Source organism: Sceloporus undulatus, chromosome 6, assembly GCF_019175285.1.
Source record: "Sceloporus undulatus isolate JIND9_A2432 ecotype Alabama chromosome 6, SceUnd_v1.1, whole genome shotgun sequence".
Classification (NCBI taxonomy): domain Eukaryota; kingdom Metazoa; phylum Chordata; class Lepidosauria; order Squamata; family Phrynosomatidae; genus Sceloporus; species Sceloporus undulatus.
Window position 1 is genome coordinate 33,369,507 of NC_056527.1, and position 24,124 is coordinate 33,393,630.

Genomic DNA, 24,124 nt, shown 5'->3' on the forward strand with positions numbered 1-24,124 from the left:
GTCTACTTCCTCAGATGCATTTGGACAGATGCATCTCAGGAAGTAGATTGAAGTCTAGGAAAGCTCATACTGCCATCTTCTTTCTTTCAAATAGTCTCATAGGTGCTACAAGATCTCTCTACATACCTATTCTGCAGACTAATACGGTTCTTTGAATTCTACCTTAGTTAAGTGTTGTTAGGATACTTATGGCTTCAGATGCCTCAAATAAAAAAAATGAAGACAAACTCAAGGAAAATGGCCAATTGCCTTTAGAGAAGAAAGGAACGCAAGAGAATAATGTAAATTCACTAAGACACCCCCCCCCCCCCCCCAATTTGAGTCAAGAGATCACAGAAGTTGAGCAGTGCAACATGGTCAGTACCGAAATTCAAGTGCCAATTGAATGACATGTTTTCAAGTCGGGAACTGAGTCATTGTTAAAGGAAATATTTATTACTTCTAGTTGAAATGAAACTGAGCTAATCTCCATTGACACTGGGCAGTAGCAAAGCAAGTAAAAGAAATACAATCAGAGCAGAACGGTAAGATAAAGTGAAGAAAAACAAAAAGAAATCTAAACTTAAAATTAAAGACATACATGGCAAGTCAGTTAAGAATGGCAGGGTGTTTGTGGAGCTTATTAGCTCAGAAACGACTTCCAGTCACCGTACTGAATATCAGATTCCATGCAGAAAAGTGGGATGGACCTGAGTAATAATAAATAATAAATTTTTATGTATATCTCCCGCTTCTCCCTTCGGATCAAAGTAAGTTGAACATCCAATCAGGACCCGCCAAGCAGGCAGGTATGCAGTCATACACAGTGATTGGCTTTCAGGGCTCACCAGTAATTCAAAGGCTAGAAACTACAGAGAAGGCAGGAGTCCCTTTAACTGCAAATACACTGTCAGTTCATGAACTACCTGACTTGTTTATTGGCAGGCAGTACATCTCCAGCACAGGAAAACAGGAATGTGATGAATGAGTCTCTCATCAGCTCAGCTTTCATAATGTACTATTACTGAAACGAATGACAAATAACAGTGAGAGCAGAAGCTCAAGCAAGAATTCAGTCAACTTTAAATAGTTGAAATTTATTAAACAATGAATTTATCAAATATGATTAAAAATTTAATACCTTACATAATTTCAGTAATTTAATACATTCGATTGCTCATTTGGGCTCAGAAAATAATTTTTTTTAAATGTAGTTTCCCTGGTTGGGGGTGGATTGCTCCTTCCACCTCCCTAGTGTAACTATTCACAGTGACTATTCACAACCTCTCAGTCTTCATAGATTCCTAACTGTTATGTTGCCACTATTTGCTCTTTCCTTGCAGTGCAATTGAACGCATTACTCATTTTAGTCATTAGATCTCATGGTGAACTGAGCTTTAAAAGAAAACTTGGATTGAACGTCAGCTACTTATAGCAAAATCCTTTGAAAAATTTAAGATGCTTTGTAACGTTAAACGTTTTTAATGTGTTCTTAACCATAGTGTCCCAGCAGCTCTGGTACTGAAATTAAAAATCAATTTAGTTTTACTCTAATCTGTTTTTCCCCCTCAGATCCATTTGATGATGTTGGTCTATTGGGAAGAATATCAGTTATATTTAACAGAACAATTTGGATTATTATGCTTGTATCTCTGTTACTCAGCTGCAGAATTCAAATGAGAGGCATGTCCTATGTTAGTTTAGGCTAGTTCCAGACTTTTGGCTTCAGTTTGGGAGAAACTATTAGCCAATTCTCTAGATGGCGAGTTTTTGTTGTCACAGTAAGATTTGTGTGGATTTTGATAATTCTTAAACAACTTGCAAATATAATACAGTGAAACCTTCCTGTTTGGGGGGGGGAGGCTGACAGTCTGCAGCTTTGACTGCCTGTGGATTGCTACACCCCATATTATTTAATGGTGGTACATGCAAGCCAATGCACTGATGTGTCTGTCTGCATGCCGCCACCATAAAAAATGGGGTGTGCCAGCCCATGTTTTTTGCCATCTGTGTGTTGGGGGGGAGAACTATATCCCCATGGATGGGAAGGGACCACTGTACTTCACTTTTTAAAAATAAAGAAGTACATATGATCCATAATGAAGCCACAAGCCCCAGACATGTAATACAGCTGTAGAAACAGAACATAAATTATAATTGGGCAGGAAGGGAATAGATTTGAACTTGTTAGTACTGGCTTTCAAGATCTGTAGTCAGAACAAAACATCCTCAGGAATTTTGGAAATCACCTACAGGTAGTTGTTTGTTTCACTGCAGTAAAAATCAGAGGACAAAACTATAGCTTCTCCATTCCTATTCAATACCATAGAAGATGATTCTTACTCAATACCCTCCCTAGTCATAAAATGTCACTTTGAGACTGGAAGGGTGGGACAATCATAGGCCAGTGCATACTTCTGAGCTTTTTGCTTCCCTGTGGCCCTCTCCACTGGACCAATGTGTATATCCCAATTTCCTACAGTGATTGCTGCACTTGTCAGGTAAATATATGCATTGCCAGCACTTCAAGGTGCTTACGGAGACACAGATTTTAAGACTGCCATGTTCAGTATAGTCCCTTCCAAATGGCTTTCTCCTTATCATGCCAATAGCAAATTTTGTCATAATGAAAGATAGAATTTGTATTGGCTGTCTGTTATGGTCAAAACTAGATGAGTACATACACGGTTATGCACTCAAGTATGTGTACTCCAAATGAGACTGTCATAACAATGTTTTCCATATTAGTGTGAGCAGGTTTTCAGCTGTCTGTGTTTTTAGGCCATTTGAAAAGGCTTGAAAGAATTCGATTTTATTCAAAAGCAGTTGCTGATACTCACTGTGGTATTTTTTTCTCAGGCTACCTTTGTGTTGCGATCTTGCTTTGATACAAAATTGCAAAGGATGGCATGTGTTTGGCAACACCATTAAGACCTCAAAGCAGAACAGAAAGGAGATTTCAGGATAAAGAGGAAAATGATCTGATTTGCATAAATGTTAGTTTCCAGGGATCTAGTGTGCCCCAAAGCAAGCTCTTCCTCAACTGACAACCACTTAGAAATACATAGTAAAACAAAATCTTAGAGTGGGGAACCACTCTTTTCAGTTAAATCCTTATGAATTGAGAAGTACATTTGTTATAATACAAAATGTTGTTTATGTTAACTTGTGCAAACAGAGTTTCTTGATGAAATATAATTTGACATGACTGTCCCCTTAATGAATAATGTTTGTACTTGTATAAACGTGTTTGGGTTTTGTAATGGGTTTTGAACATTTTGTGAAACTGAAACTTTTTATTCATACCATTGATAAAATTTTAAGAAATATAAAATTGGTTAAAGCAAATGGAGCACTAAGTGTTTTCTTGAGCTATCTTGAAAAGAACTCAACAAATTAATCCTGCCTGGTAGTATGAATTACACATTTCTCAAAGGAAAGGAAGAAGTTTAACAGACTTGTACTTTGTAAGAAAATTTGTAATCATGAATAAAACTAATAACATATATTAATACTGTATCATTTCTTGTAGGCAGTACAGTTAATGAAGAAAGAAATGACTCTGCAGTTAAAGCTTCATTGTACATGACTGGATCTGAGAGTGATCAGACTTCACAGGTCAGAATGCCCAACTTTAAAGCTATTTAGAGAAAAATTGCAGCTGGTTATAGCAGGGGTTACTAAATATTATGTGACCTGTTGTGCTTTGTTTTTCGTTAAGGTTGCAGAAATTTCTCTGAATTGTTGTAAGTGATCCAAAGAACAAGAGGCAGTTAGCACTCTTGTTATCAGTGCTGTATTAGAAGTCACTATTTCACTGTTTCAGATAAGGAGAAATGGAAAATCACAGCTTTGTCATGCCAAAACCTAAAGGTTTTTTTGTATGATATCAACTATGTGAAGCTATTCTAATCACTGAAAATGAATCTGTAATGTATAAAATATCAGAGCTGTTGCATGCATAGCATTAAATTACTACTAGACTAAAGAAAGCAATTTCTTTGAACTCTTTAAAACTAACCTTTATTTTAGAGAGAGGCAGGAGCGAGGCTTATAAATATATTGAGTAGTATTATGATTGGTCAGATTTTCTTAGATTTTGACAGTTCCAATGGCCAAAATTGTAAAGTCACTTACCTAGATAGTAAAGCATGCCATCATGTCCATTTCAGACCCCTTCACATAAGGGAAATTCCGCAGATATTCAAGCCCCATTAAACATAATGGGGCTTGTGCCTGTGGTGGTGTGCAGCGTGTGCGCCTACTTTTCTGAGCACACGGCACCACTTCTTCCAGTGTGACTTCCAGAATATGCTGGAAGCTACATAAGGCTTGCCTCCGTATGATATGGGCGCACTGTATTTAAGATTTTACTGCTCACTCACCATTAGTTATAGACCTTTATAGGCAAAGTATATATGCAGACATTTGTTAATAATGAATATGATACTGTGTAATGGATCTGGTTCAGTATAAAGGATTTTACTTTTTAGGTGCTTACTTAAAATGATTTCAGAAAAAAAGATTCTGTGTTTAATGAGTGATTTGGTATATATATGCATACAGAGATGCCCCTTTTAGGCCGGATCAGGGCCAGGGCAAACAGATGTCTGGCCCCAATTCAGCCAGATTCTGCCCCAAAAGGAGCAGATAAGATCCGCTCCTTTTTGGTGTGAAAAAAGCCGCCCCTTCGCCAATACAGCTGGCTTTTCCTCCGCAAAAGCCATCTCTGGGGAAAGTGGCATCTAAGCACCACGTCCCCAAGCAAGAGAGAAGCCGGCTGGCGTGTAATCACCGATCCGGCTTCTATTCCGCTTGGGGCGTGGTGCATCTAAATACCATGCCTTCAAGCTGGGCTCAAATGGGTTATCTGTTCATTTGAAAGATTAAAAATGGATTTTAAACATCCAAGAATTTAATAAACACGTCTGAGTTCAAAATTCGGCTATGTACTGATAGAGATTTGAAACTGAAGACCAACAGGTAAAAGACTGCATGTGAAGTGGGCTCAAATTATTGGTTCCACAATTCAAGTGAAACAAAGAGAACAAATGTACAGTTATGATTTAAGGATTTAAGGAGAAGTTTTTATAAGATGATGTACAGATGGTATTTAACACTGGATAATTATCAAAAATGTATAAAAACAGTTCAGATATTGAAAATGTAAACAGACGATAGGGATATTTTACCCTATGTGGTATTCACGTGATAAAGTACAGAATTATTGGACTCAAATATATTTAATATTGGAGGATATTTTTAAAATTAGAATACAGATGAAACCAGAAATATTTTTTGGGGGGAATGTTAAATGAACAGATTGAGAAGAAATATGGCTGTACTTTACAATATATGATTGTAGCACTGTCAACTGACTTCTCCTGATATCGGTGATATGTTTTGTCCATTTTTTTAAAACAAAAAAGCAATTTGTGACATAAAATTCAACAAGCAGCAAAGGGCTATTATTTTAGAGCTAGTTCTCATAGTAGGGAGGAATTTGAGAACATTTATCTAGTAAGCAACTAAAGAGAAAGTGACAGAGAAATGCTAGACATGTTTCTAGGAAAAGAGTGGCATTGTAAATAGTGGACTAATGATAATAGTCTTAATTTAGTACAAACAACTAGATAGTAAAAGCCTTTGCAATTGAGTGTGATCCAAAAAAACTGATAATTTTTGAAAGGCAGTTTAAATGCTTGGCATCGTGCCAAAGGTTTGACAGTACAGTACAGTAGTATAAAGTCAGACAAATTAAAATAAACCAGGGAAATGAAAAGACATAAATAGTTTGTTGCTGATTGGAAAAAATCAGAGGACTATTGGCATTAGAAGCAAGAAAAAGTAATTCTGCATACAAAAGGCTGTTGCCAATAAAAATAAAAAAGCGAAATCCAAAAAAGAAAAAAGGGGAATTACAGGAAAATTAGGAATGGCAGAAATAGTAGAAATTATGCTTGTGTGCATAACTGAATGGAAGAGCTGAAACTGAACATACCACAAGACAGCTGCTGCCCATATTCCTTCTTCTGTTTTTACTGCCGTATCTCTTTAAAATGGCAGCTATCTCACCTCACAATCTGCCACCAGTTTTATTTTTATTGGATCATCACATGAAATTATAATATAAAATGGCAGGTAGCAGAAGTCCCCCAAAGACCAGTTTCATTGCGTTTGCACCAATGTCTGAGTCCTTGGAATTATTCCTATGGAAGGAAATGCATGAAAAATGATTACACTGAGATATGTTATCCATGTAGCCTTTTCCAGCCATGTATAAACACAAACTACTAGTGACTTTTTCAGCATCCTGGGAATTTTGTGTTTCCTGCTCTCTATGTTATTTTGTAAGCCTCTCTGCAGAAAGACTGTGGTGACCATTTTTAGTAGGGGTTTACTGTATTAACCTCTCTGCAGACTGCCATGCCTCCTAAGTCTTATATGATAAGCCCCTGTTAAAATGGCTACCACTGTCTCTCTGCAGAGAGGCTAATACAGTAAAACCTTATTAAAAGTGACTGTTGGTGCTTTGTTCTGCTCTACCTTAAGCACCCAAAATGGTGGGTGTGCTGCATTCTTCCAGGTCCGCCCATATTGCTGCTGAATATTATTCAATGGTGGTGGTACATGCACACAGACCTACGCACATCGCCACCCATTGAATAATATGGGGTGTGACTGCATGGTTGTTTTTCCCCTTTAGAGAGGGATTCAAGAACCAAACTCTCATGGATGGTAAGGGCCCACTGTAACGTGGATTGTACAAACAGGTTGGGAGTGAAATCTTATATAAGATTTAAAAAACAATGTAAGTAGTTTAAACAATTTTGGAATGAATAGAGTCTTAGAGTAATTGGTAACCAATTTAATAACAACAACAACAACAACAACATTTATTATTATGCACACAGCCAGCACAAAGCAGTAAAAGGTATTCAGGAAATTTAAGGAAAATATGCTCATCTGTACACAACATAAGTAAAATGTGATTACAACATTCGACCTCAAGATATAGGCTATATACATTTGTTGTAAGAAAAGCCACTAATATTCTAAAATATAAATTTAGTATGGACATTTAACTAGCCGCTATCGACACATCTATCTCTTCGGAGATCGTTTCAAGAACATGTAATTTTGATAACCCTTTATGTTAGAAAATTTTTAAAATATAAAAATTAATACAGAATCTTGTGTATTAACATAATCAGTCTGATTATACAAAGTTATATGATATTAATTTAAATGAGAAGACAAAAATCTTATGGGCTATTACAGGAATTTGGCCATAAAATGTCGATAACAATTACTGCATCTGTTTTAAAAAAATTTTACGACAGGTGATAGCAGCTGCAAAAAATTAGCAACTATAAAAGTTATATATTCACTACAATCTGCAAGAAAGTAGTCAACATAACATTTCTCCTGTCTACCAGGTAGCTGATGAATAATTGGGGTTATATGAGTAGCACGTAATTCTGTATATAAGGACCAACTATAGAGAACATGACTGATTGTTTCAATTTCCTCTGTGCCACAAGAGCAGTATCGACTATGGTAGGGAATCATTTTGAATCTGCCCTCCAGAATGGAAGATGGAAGGATGTTGAATCTTGCTAACATGAAAGCTCTCCTGAACTTTGGGATATTCAAATACACAAAATATCTAACATGCTTACCAGGCCTTCCAGATTCCCCAATAAAATACAGGGCTGACTGACCTTTATGAATTTGATAATCAATGTCCCTAATTCGCTGCGAGATGACAGATTTCGCCTTGTCATAGCCTAGCGAGGATATTAATGTCAGTGAGAGCCCAATAGAGGAAAGTTTCAGAGTCAAGGATTTCTTCCAAGAAGAAATAAAAGGATCAATTAGAATTAACAGGGCTAGGCCAACTGGGACAAAAAGCAATTTTAGCCATTGATTGAATTTACAGATCCATATGCGTGCCTCAATAGATAATAAACCAGCTTCTAAACGAAGGGTAGCATTGGGGACACAATTTGGAATGCCTAGAATCATTCTTAAAAATTTTGTTTAAGCAATCTCAGTACAAACCTCAGAACCATATAGTATTTGTGCTAAAATCTTGGCAACAAATACCTAGAGAGCCGTTGGAATGTACTGACCTCCCTTATTATAAAAGAAAGAACATAAAGCCTTAATACTTCTTTGAGTATTCAATACTGCATTTTTTGGTGTAGTTTGGTAGTTCCCTTATCATGGAATGTAATACCTAGGTATTTATAGAAAGACACCTGCTCTATATGGTTATTGGGAGTCTACTTGTACTGTAAATGACTTTTAGAAAAAAACCATAACTTTGGTTTTATTATAGTTAATTTTTAATCCGTCGTTTGTACAGTGGTTTGCCAGGGCTTTCAAAAGTCTGTTTAGGCATATTCTTGTAAGTGACATGAGTACCACGTCGTCTGCACAGGTGAGTATTGACAGAGGTCTGTTTGACAGCATCAGAAAATGTGATGGTATCTCTGATAGGTCATAATCATAGAGTTAATATAGAAATTAAAAAGAGTGGGCATTAAAACACAACCTTGTCTTACACCATTAAATGAGGGGATAGGTCTTGTTGTATTACCATGATTATTGCAAAGAGTTCTCATGCAATTTACGAATTAAGGTTAGTAACCATTTGTCAATATTGGTGGCTTCAAACTTTTCCCAGAGTTTGTATTTTGGGATAAGATTGAATGCAGATTTCAAGTCAACAAAGGCCGTAAAAAGTACACCTTTAGCTGGAGCGACGTATTTCTTGGTGAGATGTTTAAGAACTAAGACATAGTCAACTGCAGATCCACATGCTAGGTGAATGTAATTATTTAATTCCATCTTTTTGTAATTTTTAAATTTAAAAAATTAATTAAGAAATGGAAGAGGAAAATATGTTAGAAAGCTAATTCAAAATGGTGCCATCAAACAGGGTTTTTTTAAACTATATTTCTGAATCCACCAGAAGATGTGTTTGCTGTTTAAATAGGTAAACTCTGGTCAAATAATCCATTTTTTGGTAACTTAGAACAATTATTGAGACATACAGATTGCAAAATAAGCCTGAAAAATTAATAAAAAGCACAGAATTTGGCTTTGCTGGTATAGACATCTGAATTTATTTTTTTTAGCATGAAGCTAAAATATTTTCATGACCATGCATACCATTTTCCCCTGTATATGGAACCATGAAAATCAGTCTATAACTTCCATAGTCATTAATGGCATGGTAATGAAAGATGGGAGACCATTTTTCGTTGATGTCAGCAACCATGAAATGGAGTGTCAGCATGGTACAACAAACGGACAGGGGATAAAAGAAATGCATCACTTTTTCTAGAACGTTTGTAGACATTGACGGATATTAAATCTTTGTTTTCTTGCCTGTTACAAAGAACAAGCTGTGAAACTGATGAATGTCTCAGTCGTAAGCTGCACACTGAAATAGAGACAAAAATGCATATGTGATTATGAATAAACAAGAAGCTGAGTCATATTTCATGTATTTGCATGTCAAAAAGTTCTTTGCAAAACATCATCATACAAGGTTATGCATCCAAGCACTTTCAACTTTGTCCCCTAGCAAATACCCGTTTGTTTAATGTGTAGGAACCTGCGCAATATGATTGCATTCTGTTCAAGACATGAAGTATCCTTGGAAAGTGTGTTCTCTCTGTTTCTTCCACTCTTGTTGTTGGGCGTGTGTATGTTTGTTGCACTCATACAAATTATTTGGGAATAGCTTTCTGTTGCTGGCCTGAACCATTTCTTTTCAACTGCTTACTCATAGGCAGGGCTGACATGTATGAGACTGAAATCTTGATCATAGTAATTCTCCTGGACCTAAATTCACCCCCATGGTGATGCTATTGCTCAGCTCATCTAAGGGGGTGCCAGTGGACAAGTTCTTCAAGTTGAGATTTACAATTATGAAGGAACAAAATTGACTTTTCAGTAATGTGCAATTCAGAGCAGTTTGCTGAACTAGAACTGAGATCTCTCAGACAACAGTAGCAAACAGACTGAATAAAAAGCCATGTTTCTGCAGGTTGCTGACTGAAAGGATCATGTTGTTTATTAGGGATTGATATTTGCCTTTATCTTTCTGATCTACAGTCTTTTTCTAGTTTAACACAAAAACAAACAAATCATATAGCAAAGCTTCTCTTGGGTTAAAAAAAGTATTTATTTCTGTCGGAAGACAATAGATCGTTTATCTCTTTAATATTAGTCTCTCTTGTACAGTAATTAATCTTTGGAGAGGGATGATTGTTAGAAAACCCATCTGTTCATCTTACACTACTCTTTGTTCTTAAATGACATAAATGTGGGTTCTTTATTATTGCTAATATGTTAATAGTAGATCGACAGATGTAAGATAGAAACCATGGTCATAAGGAACTAGGAGCTGGAAACCCAGATTCAAAGCCCTGTGCAACCTTGAGGTTTGCTGGATTACATTGGACAGTTTGTTAGATTATAGTCTAACTTTGTTTCATATTATTGTTCTTTGAAAGGATAGCGTAAGGAAAAATTAACATAGAAATCTTACCATTTCTGTCTCTTTTTTATTGTGGTGCTTCTATATTGGGCTATTTAAAAGGGCATATTTCAGATTTGTTGAGGAGACAAAGTAGTATGTAAAGTGAACAAACATGTCTTGAGGTCAGCATGCTGGATTCTTTACTGCCTCCTTGTATCAGGTAAGGGGTGTGTGTTTGACTGAATCTACAAAAAACCTCAGAACAAAGTAGATCAAGGTTAAAGATCCAGAGAGTGTGAAAAATATTTCTTTAGTTTATAACAATCCTTGATGTTCTTTCTTCTAATAATTCAGCTGATGGAGAGGAATGGCTGAATATGCAGACTTCCTCAAGATTTTTTACAATATCATCATCTATATCATCAAAGTGTTTACATTTTTGCAACAGACCTTATAAATATTTGGTAACACGATAATGACTTCAGACTTGATTTGATTTTTCCAGTCCCTAAATAGACTGGAACATTGTTGGCACTCAATATGGGAGCAGAATGGGCTGTTTTCTGCTATAGTTCTTTTGCTGGTGCTCACAACCTGCTGCTAAAAGAGATCCTGTTTCTTTTATGAATTGTGGCCAACTCCAGAGCTTTGATATTAGTAAGGTATGTCTTTTCAGTCCTAGTTGTTGTTGTGTGCCTTCAAGTTGTTTCAGACTTATGGCGACCCAAAAGCTATTATGGGGTTGAGAGTATGTCACTCACACAAGGTCACACAATGGGTTTTTACGGCTGAGCAAACTAAACCCAGGTCTCCAGAATCATAATCCAAAACTCAGACTGCTACACTATGGTGACTCTAGGACTATCGATAACTAATTTCTAACAGCTAATTGAATATTTTCATTACTTGCCATCTTAGTGATTTTAGAGCCAAACCTTAACTTGCATCTGTGACTTCACTGTCACTATTACCTTCCCAATAGTATATCAGATAGCCTTTAAATTCAGGAAGTGTCCCTGTGAACCATTTTAGAGAGATAAGTGGGGTAATGCAAAATTATATGAGCTGGCAAAAGTTTCTAGGACTTCTTTCTGTTAGAGTTGAGAAAGTATGCTGTTTAATTTTGTGTTCTGAGTTTCACTGTGTTAAACGTGCTGTGACAGACAATCTGTATAAAACATGAAAATGAAGAATAATTCATAGTAGCCATCTTTCAGAGTAAATACTTCTAGTCTTGGCTCATTGGGTTGTTTAAAAGACTTACTGGCATGTTTGGACTACATTGTCTAAAGGATTTTTATATTTCTAAGCTTTGTGTTTATTAGAAAATAAAGGATAATAGGAATGGGAAAAGTCTGCCCCCCGGTCCCGTTTTTAAAAACATGACTAAATATGACCCAATCTCTACAGCAGTGATTTCCAAACTTTAGTCCTGCAGATATTTTGGACTGCAACTCCCAGAAGCCCCAGTCAGCTTGGTTAACAGTCAGGAATTCTGCAAGATGAAGTCCAAAACATCTGAAGGACCAAAGTTTGGGAATCACTGCTCTAGAGTATAACGTTCCACTTTACTTCTTGGCTGACTTCCATGTTATTCTTTGTTGTTGTGTGCCTTCAAGTCATTTCTTATAGCGACCCTAAGGCCTCCAAGTCATTCTGTTATCAACAGCCCTGCCCAGATCTTGCAGATTCAGGACCATATACCCGTCCACTTGTAATGCAGCCTTTCTTGTTGATTGTTGTGTGCTTTCAAGTGTTTTCCAACTTATGGCAACCCTAAGGTGAACGTATCATGGGGTTTTCTTGGCAAGATTTTTCAGAAGGATTTTGCGTTGCCTTCCCCTGAGGCTGAGAGAGTGTGATTTGCCCAAGGTCACCCAGTGAGTTTCCATGGCTGAGCAGAGATTCAAACCCAGTTCTCCAGAGTCTAACACTCAAGCCACTACATCACACTGGCTTTCCTGGGCCTAAAGCAGGGTCCCTAGTGCCCTTGTGTGATAAAATTGACCTCTGACCTTTTTGGTGTTATGGGAGACCTTTTCATTTGGTCGCACAGCCACAGGATCCAGGATAACTGTGCTCCGGTAAAAACATATAGCTTGGGTGGGGAACTGTGGTAGATCCAGTGGCAAACGTTCTGCTTCTTGGATTTTCCAGAGGCCTCATGGATTGCCAAAAACGTTGATAAGCAAAAGTCTTGAGAAGAGATATTTCTGATGCAGGGGAAGCTTCAACCTGTTTAAAAGGTGAATTGCCACTCCTGGAGGCTTCCAGAAGAAACAGTTCACCTTTTTTGTGTGTGTGCATGCAGGAATCTGGAGAGATCAAAGACTTCAACAGACGTGAGGAAGACACACTTTGCACACTCCTGGGTTATAAGATCTTGGCCACAGTTGCTGTCTTATAAGTTACATAGTCTCTGTTTTGTCTTCTAATGTGTATCAGGCATCCAGCCAGGGAACTGCAGAAAGTTTAAATCCTGACCAAATGCAATACTTTCCAAAAAAAAAAAAAAAAAAAAAAAGAGCTTATGGCAGCAGGGTTTCTATTTCATTCCCACAGTATTTAACTTCATTAGCCTCCATAGATACTGCCCAGGATACCAAGAACATCATCTAGGAGCCTTTAATTCCAAAGTTGGGACCTGGCCTGCTACCTAGAACTGTATCTGTTCAGGTATTAGAATTCTCTATATGCACTGTATTAGCTGCTGTGATTGGTGCATGGTACAAGACCTCTAGATTGTTTGGATCAGAAGGTGCAACAAAGTGTCGTATATGTTCTTGGTGGATGAAGTAATATATCTGAACAACTGCATTCCAGCTTACACTCTAGCTCTAGCTCTTGGAAATGTTTCCATGGATCCTGGTGTTATTTATTTATTGTAATAATAATAATAATAGGATTTATTTATATGCCGCCCAATCACTGGGAATCCGGGCGGCTTACAACAGAGAAGGGATAATAGACGGTCCCCTGCCCTCAGGCTTACAATCTAAAAAGACATGACACAAAAGGAGAAGGGAATGGTGAGGGGGGGAGGGGATCAGGTCCAGCATTCTTCTCTCCCTCTGAGGCCTGGACCAAGGCAGATGGACTGGAAGGAGGGCTCTTCTTCTTCAGGCTAGCCCTGGTGGAGCTGGGCCTGTTTGGCCAACTCCCTCATAGGCCGGAAGATGACAGTTATGGAGGGAGGAGTCTCTTCTTCCAGGTTATACTCTGCCTTTCTTCCAAGGAACTCAAGGTTGTGTAACTGATCCTCTTTCCCACTATTATTCTCACAATAACTACTGTATAAGATGCAATGATGTTCATGACCAAATAGGTTTTTTTAAACTTAGATTTCCCAAGTTCTGATCCAGTATTTTCTACAGTCTAGTAATAAGTCCAGGATGCACAAGAGCCTTCTTGTGTAATTCAGGGTACTGTTACCCGTTGTCCTGTAGCTGTGACCTAGTGAGGTTAATTGGCCAGAAATGATTTGTAACCTTTTTCTCTACAAATGCTATAGCAGCATTGTTGTGCGGAATCCTCTACAAATGTGAACCACACTTCCTACTACAAATATGAAGTCCCCCCCCCCCCCCGTTTAATTAATACTTGCCCCTCTAGCTCTGTAGTAGCCTTAGGTTTCTCATTGTGGGTTTGTACTATTGAATTCTAAAAATATAATGTTTACACTGTTACGATGAGGATGTTGCTAAAGGAGAAAAATGCTTGTTTGTTTTACTAAATCTTTATCACTTGATGAAATGAAATTTATTTATGATTCCTGGGTTTATAATGTAAAATTTGCATACCCTAGTTAAAAATTATGATATAGCACTTGTATACTAAATGTCTAAATATGTTTTGAATGGAATACATTTTTAGCAGTGGTGCAAGAGAGATAAATAAAGGAAAATATGAAGTAGAATCAGCATGCCTAATGTACAATATCACATTCTCCAGACATACTACTGTAAATTATATACTTGAGCTAAACGTATTGAAAACATGCAACATTTTTATAACCTTGACTTTTTGCAATACAGTTTTGTGGTGATATGCCTGTTGGAACCAGCTTGGCAAGTTAACAAAATTGATAAGGTACTGTTAGGCAGTCCTATACTTCCATACTTAGTACTGCTAGAATTGGCATGACATCTTGAGGTTGACAGATACTGTCCTTGCCCTTGTCACAGATATTGTTTGTCCAAAGAAGGGTATGGGAAAAGCATAGTTAATTGCTGCAGCTGAAAAGTAAATGTTAACCTACATTGATAAGATCTTCTGTACAGAACACAGCCTTACATTGCTATTCATATGGTGACTTGTATTTTTGCTCATCATCATTGATTTTAAACTCCTTGTTTCTAATTCATTTAATTCATGTGTAGTTCCTTTTGTTATGCATATGTCCATTCAAATGAATTCATTATACCAATGAGAAATGTTTGGCCAGAATCCAAAGGCCCAGGGAAGTGGAATTTTTTTAAAAAAGCAAAATCTTTGAATGCCCTAAACAAGTTCACACTGGGTCTGAAAAAGTTCAAAAGGTCATAGGCGTCCTGGAGATAGACCCTAGTGAATGTTCAGTGATATTATCAAATGTTCTAGCCCTATTTCTGTTAGACACATGACAGGGCCTCCCTCATAAGGAGTTACTCATCCCTCCTGGTGCAGGTTAGGACTTTTTCTCCCACCTCAGAAATTTTATGGACATGTTCAGGAGGGGGTCATGATCATATGAAGTTGATCTAGTAGTTATTTAATTTTGCCTGTACTAACAATTTTGACTGCCAAGGACTCAGACTCTTCCCAGCACTTGGTACCTGAAGTCTGTTTTAACTGGAGATGCCAGTTTTTGAGCCTGGAATATTCTTGCAAAGACAATTCTCTATCATTAAACTATGCATCTTCCCTGTCAAAAATATGCTAGAGTCTTAAGGTCTCCACGACTTTCAACTTAGTACAAATTAATCTCCAATGTCCAGCAGGCATAAGTTTAATTAATCAGTTTTTCCAGATTAATTTTGGATCAAACAGATAAGTTTGTCCATCCCTGCTTCTGTGCAACATCACAGACTGATTCTGTAACTTGTCCTCCATTTTAGTTCTCCTATCTTGCAGCACTAGAGGGAGGAGGAGAGCTTTTTCAAGAAACACTTTGGGGCACTCAGCTAGTAAAGCTGTTCATTCTGTCCTGGCCATTTTGTTAAAAGTCCATTGATTTCAGTCAGTGCAGTTTTGTGCCGGCTATGTGCTAAGGGTTTCCTGTGGTTGCAACTTTTTCACAACTTTGCAGTCTGGTTCTGCATTTTGAAGAAGGTTAAAGTACCATTCATATTTGTTGATAGGGTTTAAATATAATAATATAACCTGAATTCAGAGAAACTTAATTAGCCTTGGACTAATTAACTAATGAACTATTAAGTTCATGAAATTGCTGTTTCTGTTATGAGGCTGTGCTAAATTTTCAGTTGTATGATATACCAGCTGAAATTTGACTTATTTACTGTATCTCAATAACTTTGCTGAATTAAAATTTTCTTTCATGGCATTCCTTCTTCAAGTCGTTTTCCTGAGGGGAAAAAGTTTAATATGGGAAGGAGATATTATTACTAATCATTTATGGATACACACTGCAACTCATGGTATACTACTTAAGGGATACAGAAAAAGCAGTGTTTGCCTTCTCAGCGTATTTGAGATTTGCTCAGACTGAACTGGAAAAAGTTAATGAGAGCCATCTGATGTTTTAAGAACCATAGGAGTGAACCAGTAGTTATAGTTGCCCTCTCTCCCTCCTTTACTTTCCACTGAGCTTCCTTTCAACTGTTTTTGTAAACTGAAATCGTGCTAGGAAAGAAGGAAATACATGCAGTTGTGTTGCTATAGCTACATAATTTCCTTGTACTGTATTGCTGCAAAGAAATGTAAGAATGCAATGGAAGAAGAAATCAGAATATAACATTAAAAAGGAGATAGTGTTGCTTCATTATTAGGACATTTTTTTAAAAAATGACAGGGACAGATTGGACAGAAGGAAGAAAATTGGAGCAGAGAGGAGAAAATCACTTTAAAATGCAATATTGGTAGTTGCAGCCTATGTACAGTTCTAGGTTAATGGCAATCTCAGGATTATGAACCTGGTACCTGATAGATTTTACACTAGATTTTAGCATAGAAATATTTGGTCTGGAGTTAAAATTTTGAAATATTTAAATGCTGCTTCTATAAGCATTATAAAACAGTCTGATAGTCTCATGGCACTTCCAAGTCATTGCAAAGAGCAAATACAGCACTGCTCATAAGATGTCCTAGCTTAGTGACATGGTCACTATTGATGTGATTATATATTGAATAAGCCTTCCCTGGATAATCTAGTTAGGTTAAGAATGTATAAATGGAAACAAATGTTTTTTCTTAAACTGGTCCTCCACCATAAGAAATAGAACCTGGTCCAAGACTCACTTTGGATATACAGTCGGCCCTCCATATTCATGGTCTTGACACTTGTGGTTTCGATTATTCACGAAATCAAGGCCACTAGCCCAAGCATTCCTCCTCCCCCTCCCTTCTGGGCTTTTCCCTTCAGAAGAAAAAGCCCAGGTGCCAACTCCTGTACTTTCCTGGCTAGGCAGCAATCTGGGAGGGAAAGGGAGGAGGAGCCTCCATCCCTCCATGATTTGTTCCCTGCCCCCATCACTCCCTGGGCTCCCAGGGGAGAAATGGGGCAGGGAAAGGGAGGAGGAGCCTCCATCCCCCAAGTCCCTTTGCTTGCCCCATCACTCCCTGGTCTGTCCAGAATGCGATGGGGCTGGCAAATGGAGGAGAAGCCTCCATCCCCCCAGGACCCTTTGCCTGCCCCATCGCTCCCTGGGTTGACTGGGGGCGATGGGATGGGAAAGTGGAAGAGGAGCCTCCCTCCCCCCCCCTCCAGGACTCCTTCCCAGTTGGATTGCTGCCCGAGCAGCCCAGGCAGCGATCTGGCTGGGAAAGAGAATTGGGGGATGGAAGCTTCTTTTCCTTTTCCCTGCCCGATTGCCCCTGGGGCAGAAAGTGATCAGGGTGGGAAAGGGCCAGGGAGCCAGTTAAAAAACAGGAGGGTGGGGAAAAAGGAGCACAGGCTCTTCCTCCTATTCCCCCACCCACCCCTCCCTTTAACTAGCTTCTGAATGGAGGATTATTTGCAGTTTTTCCATATTTGCAATGGTCTCATTCCCCTAACCCCCACAAATATGAGTGGAGTATTGTACAGTCATCCCTCCATATTTGCGGCTTTGATATTTGCAGATTTGATTATTCACGGATTTCATTAATATGTTCTCTCTTGGACCGTCTAGGTCCTCCAGTGCAACTCTGTGGTCAGCTTTAACTAAAAGTTGCACTGAAAGACCATTTGTAGCTACTCCGGTGCCATTCTATGGTCAGTGTATGTTGGACATTGACCACAGAGTTGCACTGGAGGACCTAGAGATTCCTAGAGAGGTGTCCTCTCAGAAAAACAGTGTTTTTGTTATTTGCGGCTTTTCCATATTCATGGGGGTCTTGTTCCCCTAACCCTAGCGAATATGGAGGGACAGCTGTATATTCTTTTGAAGTACACTGCCACCTGCAATATTTAACACCTGGATATGTGAAAATCTGTGCTTGTGGCTTTAATGCAGGAGTTGGAAACGTTTGCTCCAGGCATCACATGCAGCCTGGAGGTTTGTATGGGGCTAAACAGACAGCCCCAAAGGAGTGGCTTGCCTTCGCCTCTTTGAGCACCAGATCAGGGCTGCAGCTACTACATGCCACGGCCCCCAATCCAGCAATTTGCTAGCTCCAAAAGAAGCGGCAGAAAGCTTCCCTTGGTGCCGCTGTGTTGGCTTTTCTCTTTTTCTTCGGTGCAGCATGTCTAAATGCTGCACCGCAGAAACATAGTGATGCTGCCCACCGTCTGGTTAGGCAGGTGGTGTGATGACAGCATCAGGATGAGGTCAGGGCAGTTGGCAGGTGGTTGCCACACCCCCACTCCATCCCAACACCAGCGTTTCTTGCCAGTCTGTATAGCCTCAATGTTTGTTTGACAGTCTTGCACATGAATAGGGCCCGCCTTTAAACTGGACAGCAGAAGTAAATCAATTCTAGTTTCCAGATCATTTTTGAAATTAAAAAACCCCAAAATATCTTTTAAATAGCTTTTTCTTTTAAAATAAGATACAATTAGTTATCAAAACTTTAAATAATGCACAAAAGCTGCTTGTGGTTGGGTGAAGGGATGAGGACAACTTGTATTAATGAGCTAGTTTTCTTTCTTTCATTCTTTCTTTTTAAACCATAATGACTTCTTAGATATGAACTACAGTACATCACATGCTTCTTCAAGGTTGACATGTTCAACCTTGTTTAGCTAAATGCACGTTTCCAAAGATGGAGCACCAAGCATCTTAGGGGAGGGAGCTATCTTCCACACACTAAGATCACTCTTGGCATTTCCAGTAAAAGAACCATGCTGGACTGAAAAGCAACACTCTGTGAAACAATGCATTGCAACTGGTGATAATTAGGGTGGCTTTACTTTAAGAACAAAAGCTTAACCTCTTTTGTTTGGTGAAGAGTTAGAGCAGCATTTCTGTAAATCATTCATTAGTACTTGCAGTTCAGCTGCATAAAAGAGTAACTTCCATTATTGACACTTTGGCGTTTTAGATTTACCGAGTTTGCTTCACTTACGCACAAAGAAATAGGAAGATATACAAAGTTTTTCTAACTCACTTTAAAAAGTGTAGATATTTAGAATACATTTCCTTTGACATGCTGTATTTCTATAGATCATTATTTGAAGTCTTATGTATGTGCCACAACTATACAGCAAACAGGTATTCCTAGGGGTGTATTTTAGCAAACAGTGGGGATTTGATTATGCCTTATTCAGTTGAAAGAGAGCAGTATGCCTACTAGAACATTTTTTGTTAGTATACACAGTGTTGATGTATCCTAATATGATCCAATATTGATAGTTACTAGCTGCATCCATACTGCAGAAATAATCCAGTTTGATACCACATTAACCGCATGTTTCAGTGCTATGGAATTCTGGGTACCGTAGTGTTTTGTGGCACCAGAGGTGACTGGCAGAGAAGGCTAAATGTCTCACAAAACTGCAGTTCCCAAAATCCCATAGCATTGAGCCATGTACTGTAGTTAAAATAGTGTCAAAAGAGATTCCACCTCAACATTAGGAAGAACTTCCTGACGGTAAGAGGTGTTCAGCAGTGGAACACATTACCTTAGCCTCTAGAGAGGTTTAGAGAGTGGTGGAGTCTCCTTTGGAAGTTTTTAAACAGAGGCTGGATGGCCATCTGTTGAGGGTGCTTTGATTGGGTCTTCCTGCATGGCAGGGGGTTGGACTGGATGTCCTTTGTGGTCTCTTCCAACTCTATGATTCTATGAAACTGGATTATTTCTGCAGTGTGGATGCAGCCATAGTTTTACATGCCATTGAAGCTCTTAGAGAACAAAACTCTTTTTCCTTTAGGCTGTTTCACCCTGCTTAATAACGGAAGCCCTATATGCATGCATTGTGTGGAAAAGTATAAGATCTTCTGTCTCCAAAAATAATGTTGTTGTTGTTGTTGTTGTTTTTGAAGTTGAAAAATGCAGTCTTCCCCACGATAGAACATTCTTGATGGAGGCTGAGTGAAAAAAACATAGTGAACTGCTTGTGAGGAAAGACCCTTGTAAACTGATTTAAGATTTGCTGACAGAGGAATAAGTCATTTAAATGCATACTGGGACTTCTAAAATAACTCTTTAATCTTTTCATAGTACTGTCTGCTTAAAATGATGCCTCTGTGCAGATTTTTTAAAACTATATAAAAAGAGCTATTTATTTAATACTAGTGACAATGTAGATATGGTCTTGTTCAGATCAGAGAAAGTATTAAGTTTGTTACTCAAGAATACTGATTGAATTGAGCCCAACATTAGTTTTACCTAGAATAGATCCATTGAAATCAGTGGAACCTAAGTTAGTTGATGTCCCATTCATTTCATTGTGCATATCTTAGGCAGTTATAATTTTGGATTCAACCTATTATTACTACAAGAGCTTAGCTCGACATGAAACATTATCATGACATGTATTAATGATTTTGCACCTACTACATTGTATGAAAAGTCTACTGTAAGAAAATTCATGGTTCATTTTCCTATTCTTTTGTTTCCTTAGACAAATTCTGAAAACCGATCAAAATTGACAGGAACTGAGGTGGGCACAGGAAAAAATCAGAATGTGGAAAGCAGTTCTTCTATGCTGGAAGTTCTCAGTGATGTACCTTTCACTCTTGCGCCACATGTGCTGGCAGTACAAGATACCTGCAATGACCTCTCCAGACATTTGCTCTCTTGTGATGTCAATGACAATCTAACAAGATTTTGGTATGATTTTACACTGGAAAATTCAGTGTTGTGTGAATCATAGTTGAATTACTTAAACATGCACTGTGATCACTTGAAGTAATATGTGCAGCTGTTATGTGTTAAATAACCCTCCTTCTCTATGATGTACCATCAGAATAATGTCTAGTTAAAGATTAACATTTCCCATCCTTTTGTGATGCACTTTACAATGTTGTGAAGTACCTAAACTGGCAACTCTTTTACAACAAACTTGACTATAATTTGAACTCCTTTGAAGCAATCTAGCAGTGATTCTCTTGCATTTTAAAAAGGCTATCCCATTGGTCGCATTAGTTTATAGCAGCAGCACTCAACCTTTTTACCCAGGAGGAACCCTTCAAATAATTTTGCAGCATCAAGAGAATCCCTGCATAAAAATGATTGTTATCTATAGCTCAATTTGGCCAAGATTATACATCACAGTCTGATTTTCATAACTTTACAAATCCATAAGAACACTGCAAACATGCAATGAAACTCTGCTAGTAAATTGTGAAGATGTTTATCTGGGTAGCAGCAGGAAAGTTCCAATGTGCACTTGGTACTTCTGATATGCATTAAGGGCTCTCATTGTGTCCTGGGACTTCCTAGATGGTAGAGCACTCTATTGCACCTTAGTGTGTATTCTTTACCAGCCCATAATGCCTCAGTCACTGCACTACCTACCATTGTGCAACATACACCTGCAAGTTTTAACATCATGACAGCCATTAGGTGAATATAGGCATTGTGAAACTACTTGAATCGGTTTTGAGCACCTGTAAGAGCATTTATGAAGACACACCGTAACCCCCAAGTGAATGGCAGACTTATGTTGTTGTTTTTAGTCATTATCTTTCACAGAACCCCTGGCGACACCTGGCAGAACGCTGGAGTTCCAGGTTGCTTGAGTAACCTTGGTTTAGAGTTTATATTTTCAGGAGAGAGATCACATATTACATTAGTCTCACTTGCACTTTAATTTTATAAATTGGCAGTGTATATGTGATGATGAATAAATTGGTAATTTTTGTTACAATAGCCTTGAAATATTGTTAAGTGGGAGTAATCTTGAAGAATAATCTGCGGTTCCCTATACAACTGATTTTTTACATCTGCAGTGCAATATGTGTTACTGCCATGTTACTTCCTCTGGTCTTGAGGTTTTCAGATTGTTTCATGGAGACTTCAGCAGTTTTTCATTTGCTGCTTATTCTCATTTCTACATATGTTCATGGTCTATATATATATATATGTTAATTAGTTTTTTCATTGCAAACCTCCATAGCCACTAGAAACATTGAAATCTGTGTATGTATTGGTTACCACTTTTCCTTTTTCAGTGTGTATGAATGAAAGATGAAAAAACTGATTTAGCTATTTAGGATTTACCTGTTGGAAAACATCAAATAATTTAATGTCTAACTAATTTAGATGGTGTCATATCCAAACATTTATTTCATGTCTTCATTTCAATTAACCCCTAGCTGAACTTTTCTTATTATTGTGAAGTTTATTAATAATTATTTGTTTTGTGCAAGATTTATTTATTTTCTTTTTACAAAGAGTGAGATGGGGAAAGGATATACTTCTGGTATGCCAAAGATAAGACTCTTAGAGGAAATGGGCAACTTGGACATTTAAAAGCTTAAGAGTTTTGTTCCACATTAATAATCTTTAGTTTCAGTATATGGTAATAAATGTAACAGATATATTCACTTCAGTTGCTGGTGTGTGCATATTTTTCTCATGTGAAAACTTAAGATTTTATTTTGAAAAACGTGAAGCCTATGTAATATATTTGTTAAAACTATGATTAAATGTGCATTCCCTTTCATTAATAGAGTTGTTGCATGTAAGGTTCTTTTCTATGTATATTTGAAACACAAGCCTGTGTTTTAATAAAATTAAATGGGAGATGATTGGTTTTTATTAAATGAAACTGATCTCTTGAATAATCTAATATGTTTTTAATTCTGCTTAATAATGCATGTGTAGCAGCAGCAGAACTGGAAAAGGTATATTATGATATCTTGTTATTTACCAGAGGAAGGAAACAAACATATTATAAGGCAATTAGAATCTGTTCTGCATTTCCTGGCAAGTGAGAGCTTAATCTCTCCTCATATGTGTTGTATATTTGAATTAATTAATTGGATTTACCATTAAATTAATCATTTACAGTTTGACCTCTTCAATAGTGATACTTCTACTATTACTAGTTTTAACCCAGAAATATTTCCCTATTATTATTGTGTCAAACATTATTTTGTATCTTATGTATTTATACACACACACACACACAGACTATAAATGCCCACACACAAAACTTTCTATAATATATAATTTTCATTATAGATAACAGTAATTTTCATAGCATAGGATTGTATTCTGGCTCCTGTAAAAATGAATTTGTACTACGGGTGGTTAAGTTGCTTGTTGTGAAATGCATTACTAGTGTATTTTGTAAGAATATTACATAAATGTAAATACAGTAATATAATAAATAATACAATAAAATGAACAATGTCAAGTAGTCTCTAGTGTAGATTTTATTGACTTAAAGAGACCCAGTTATTAATAATTGGGTATTGGACTGTTGTGTCATGTAACGTGGGAGGAAATTTTTTAAAATGGTGACATTCATCAAGAATGTCTTTAGCAATCTTCCAACTCTACGATTCTATGATTCTATGAATATATTATATTCCTATTGTGTACTTATACATCTTTAGAGGATCCTGTGAAATCAGAGAAACTACTATTTGTTAGTGGTTTTTTTTTTATAATATGTTGTGAGTTAGCTGTGATATCACAAGCAGTATAAAGCAGTCATTTTCCTTCAAAAGTAGTCTTGATTTTGGAAGGAAAGGATTTTCCAAATCATAATCTTGAAACAAGGTGACTTTTTTTTTTTTTACAATGTGAGATGAACCTGAAAAAAAACAACACAAGGAGGCCACTACTCGATTGATTCTCAGTCTTCTAAGAATATGGAAGACGGAAGAAACTTGGTCCATACAGTGTGGCAAACTAAGTAGTAGTGCTTAATACTTCAACTTCAGTTTGCAAGACAGTCACTCTCAAAATATTAACAAAAGATACCCGCATCAACACCAAGTCCAAACCGGTCAACCAAAAAACAGACTGATTTCAGCCTCATACATACAGCATGGCTTCAGTATCTTCTGAAGTGGAACAAACTAGATCAGCTTCAGTACTGATAATACCATCTAC

The 24,124-nt window shown here is 37.5% G+C and overlaps 1 protein-coding gene across 1 annotated transcript in view; it reads left to right on the plus strand.

Annotated features, from left to right (window-relative positions):
• Positions 1 to 23,420, plus strand: part of UMAD1 (UBAP1-MVB12-associated (UMA) domain containing 1) — a 33,562-nt gene extending 10,142 nt beyond the window's left edge. Inside the window, exons 3-4 of the mRNA XM_042471041.1 lie at positions 3,512 to 3,597; positions 20,679 to 23,420. Of these exons, the coding sequence (XP_042326975.1) occupies positions 3,512 to 3,597; positions 20,679 to 20,930 (338 nt within the window). The 3' untranslated portion in view covers positions 20,931 to 23,420. The remainder of the gene's footprint in view (positions 1 to 3,511; positions 3,598 to 20,678) is intronic.
• The last annotated feature ends 704 nt before the right edge of the window (positions 23,421 to 24,124 follow it).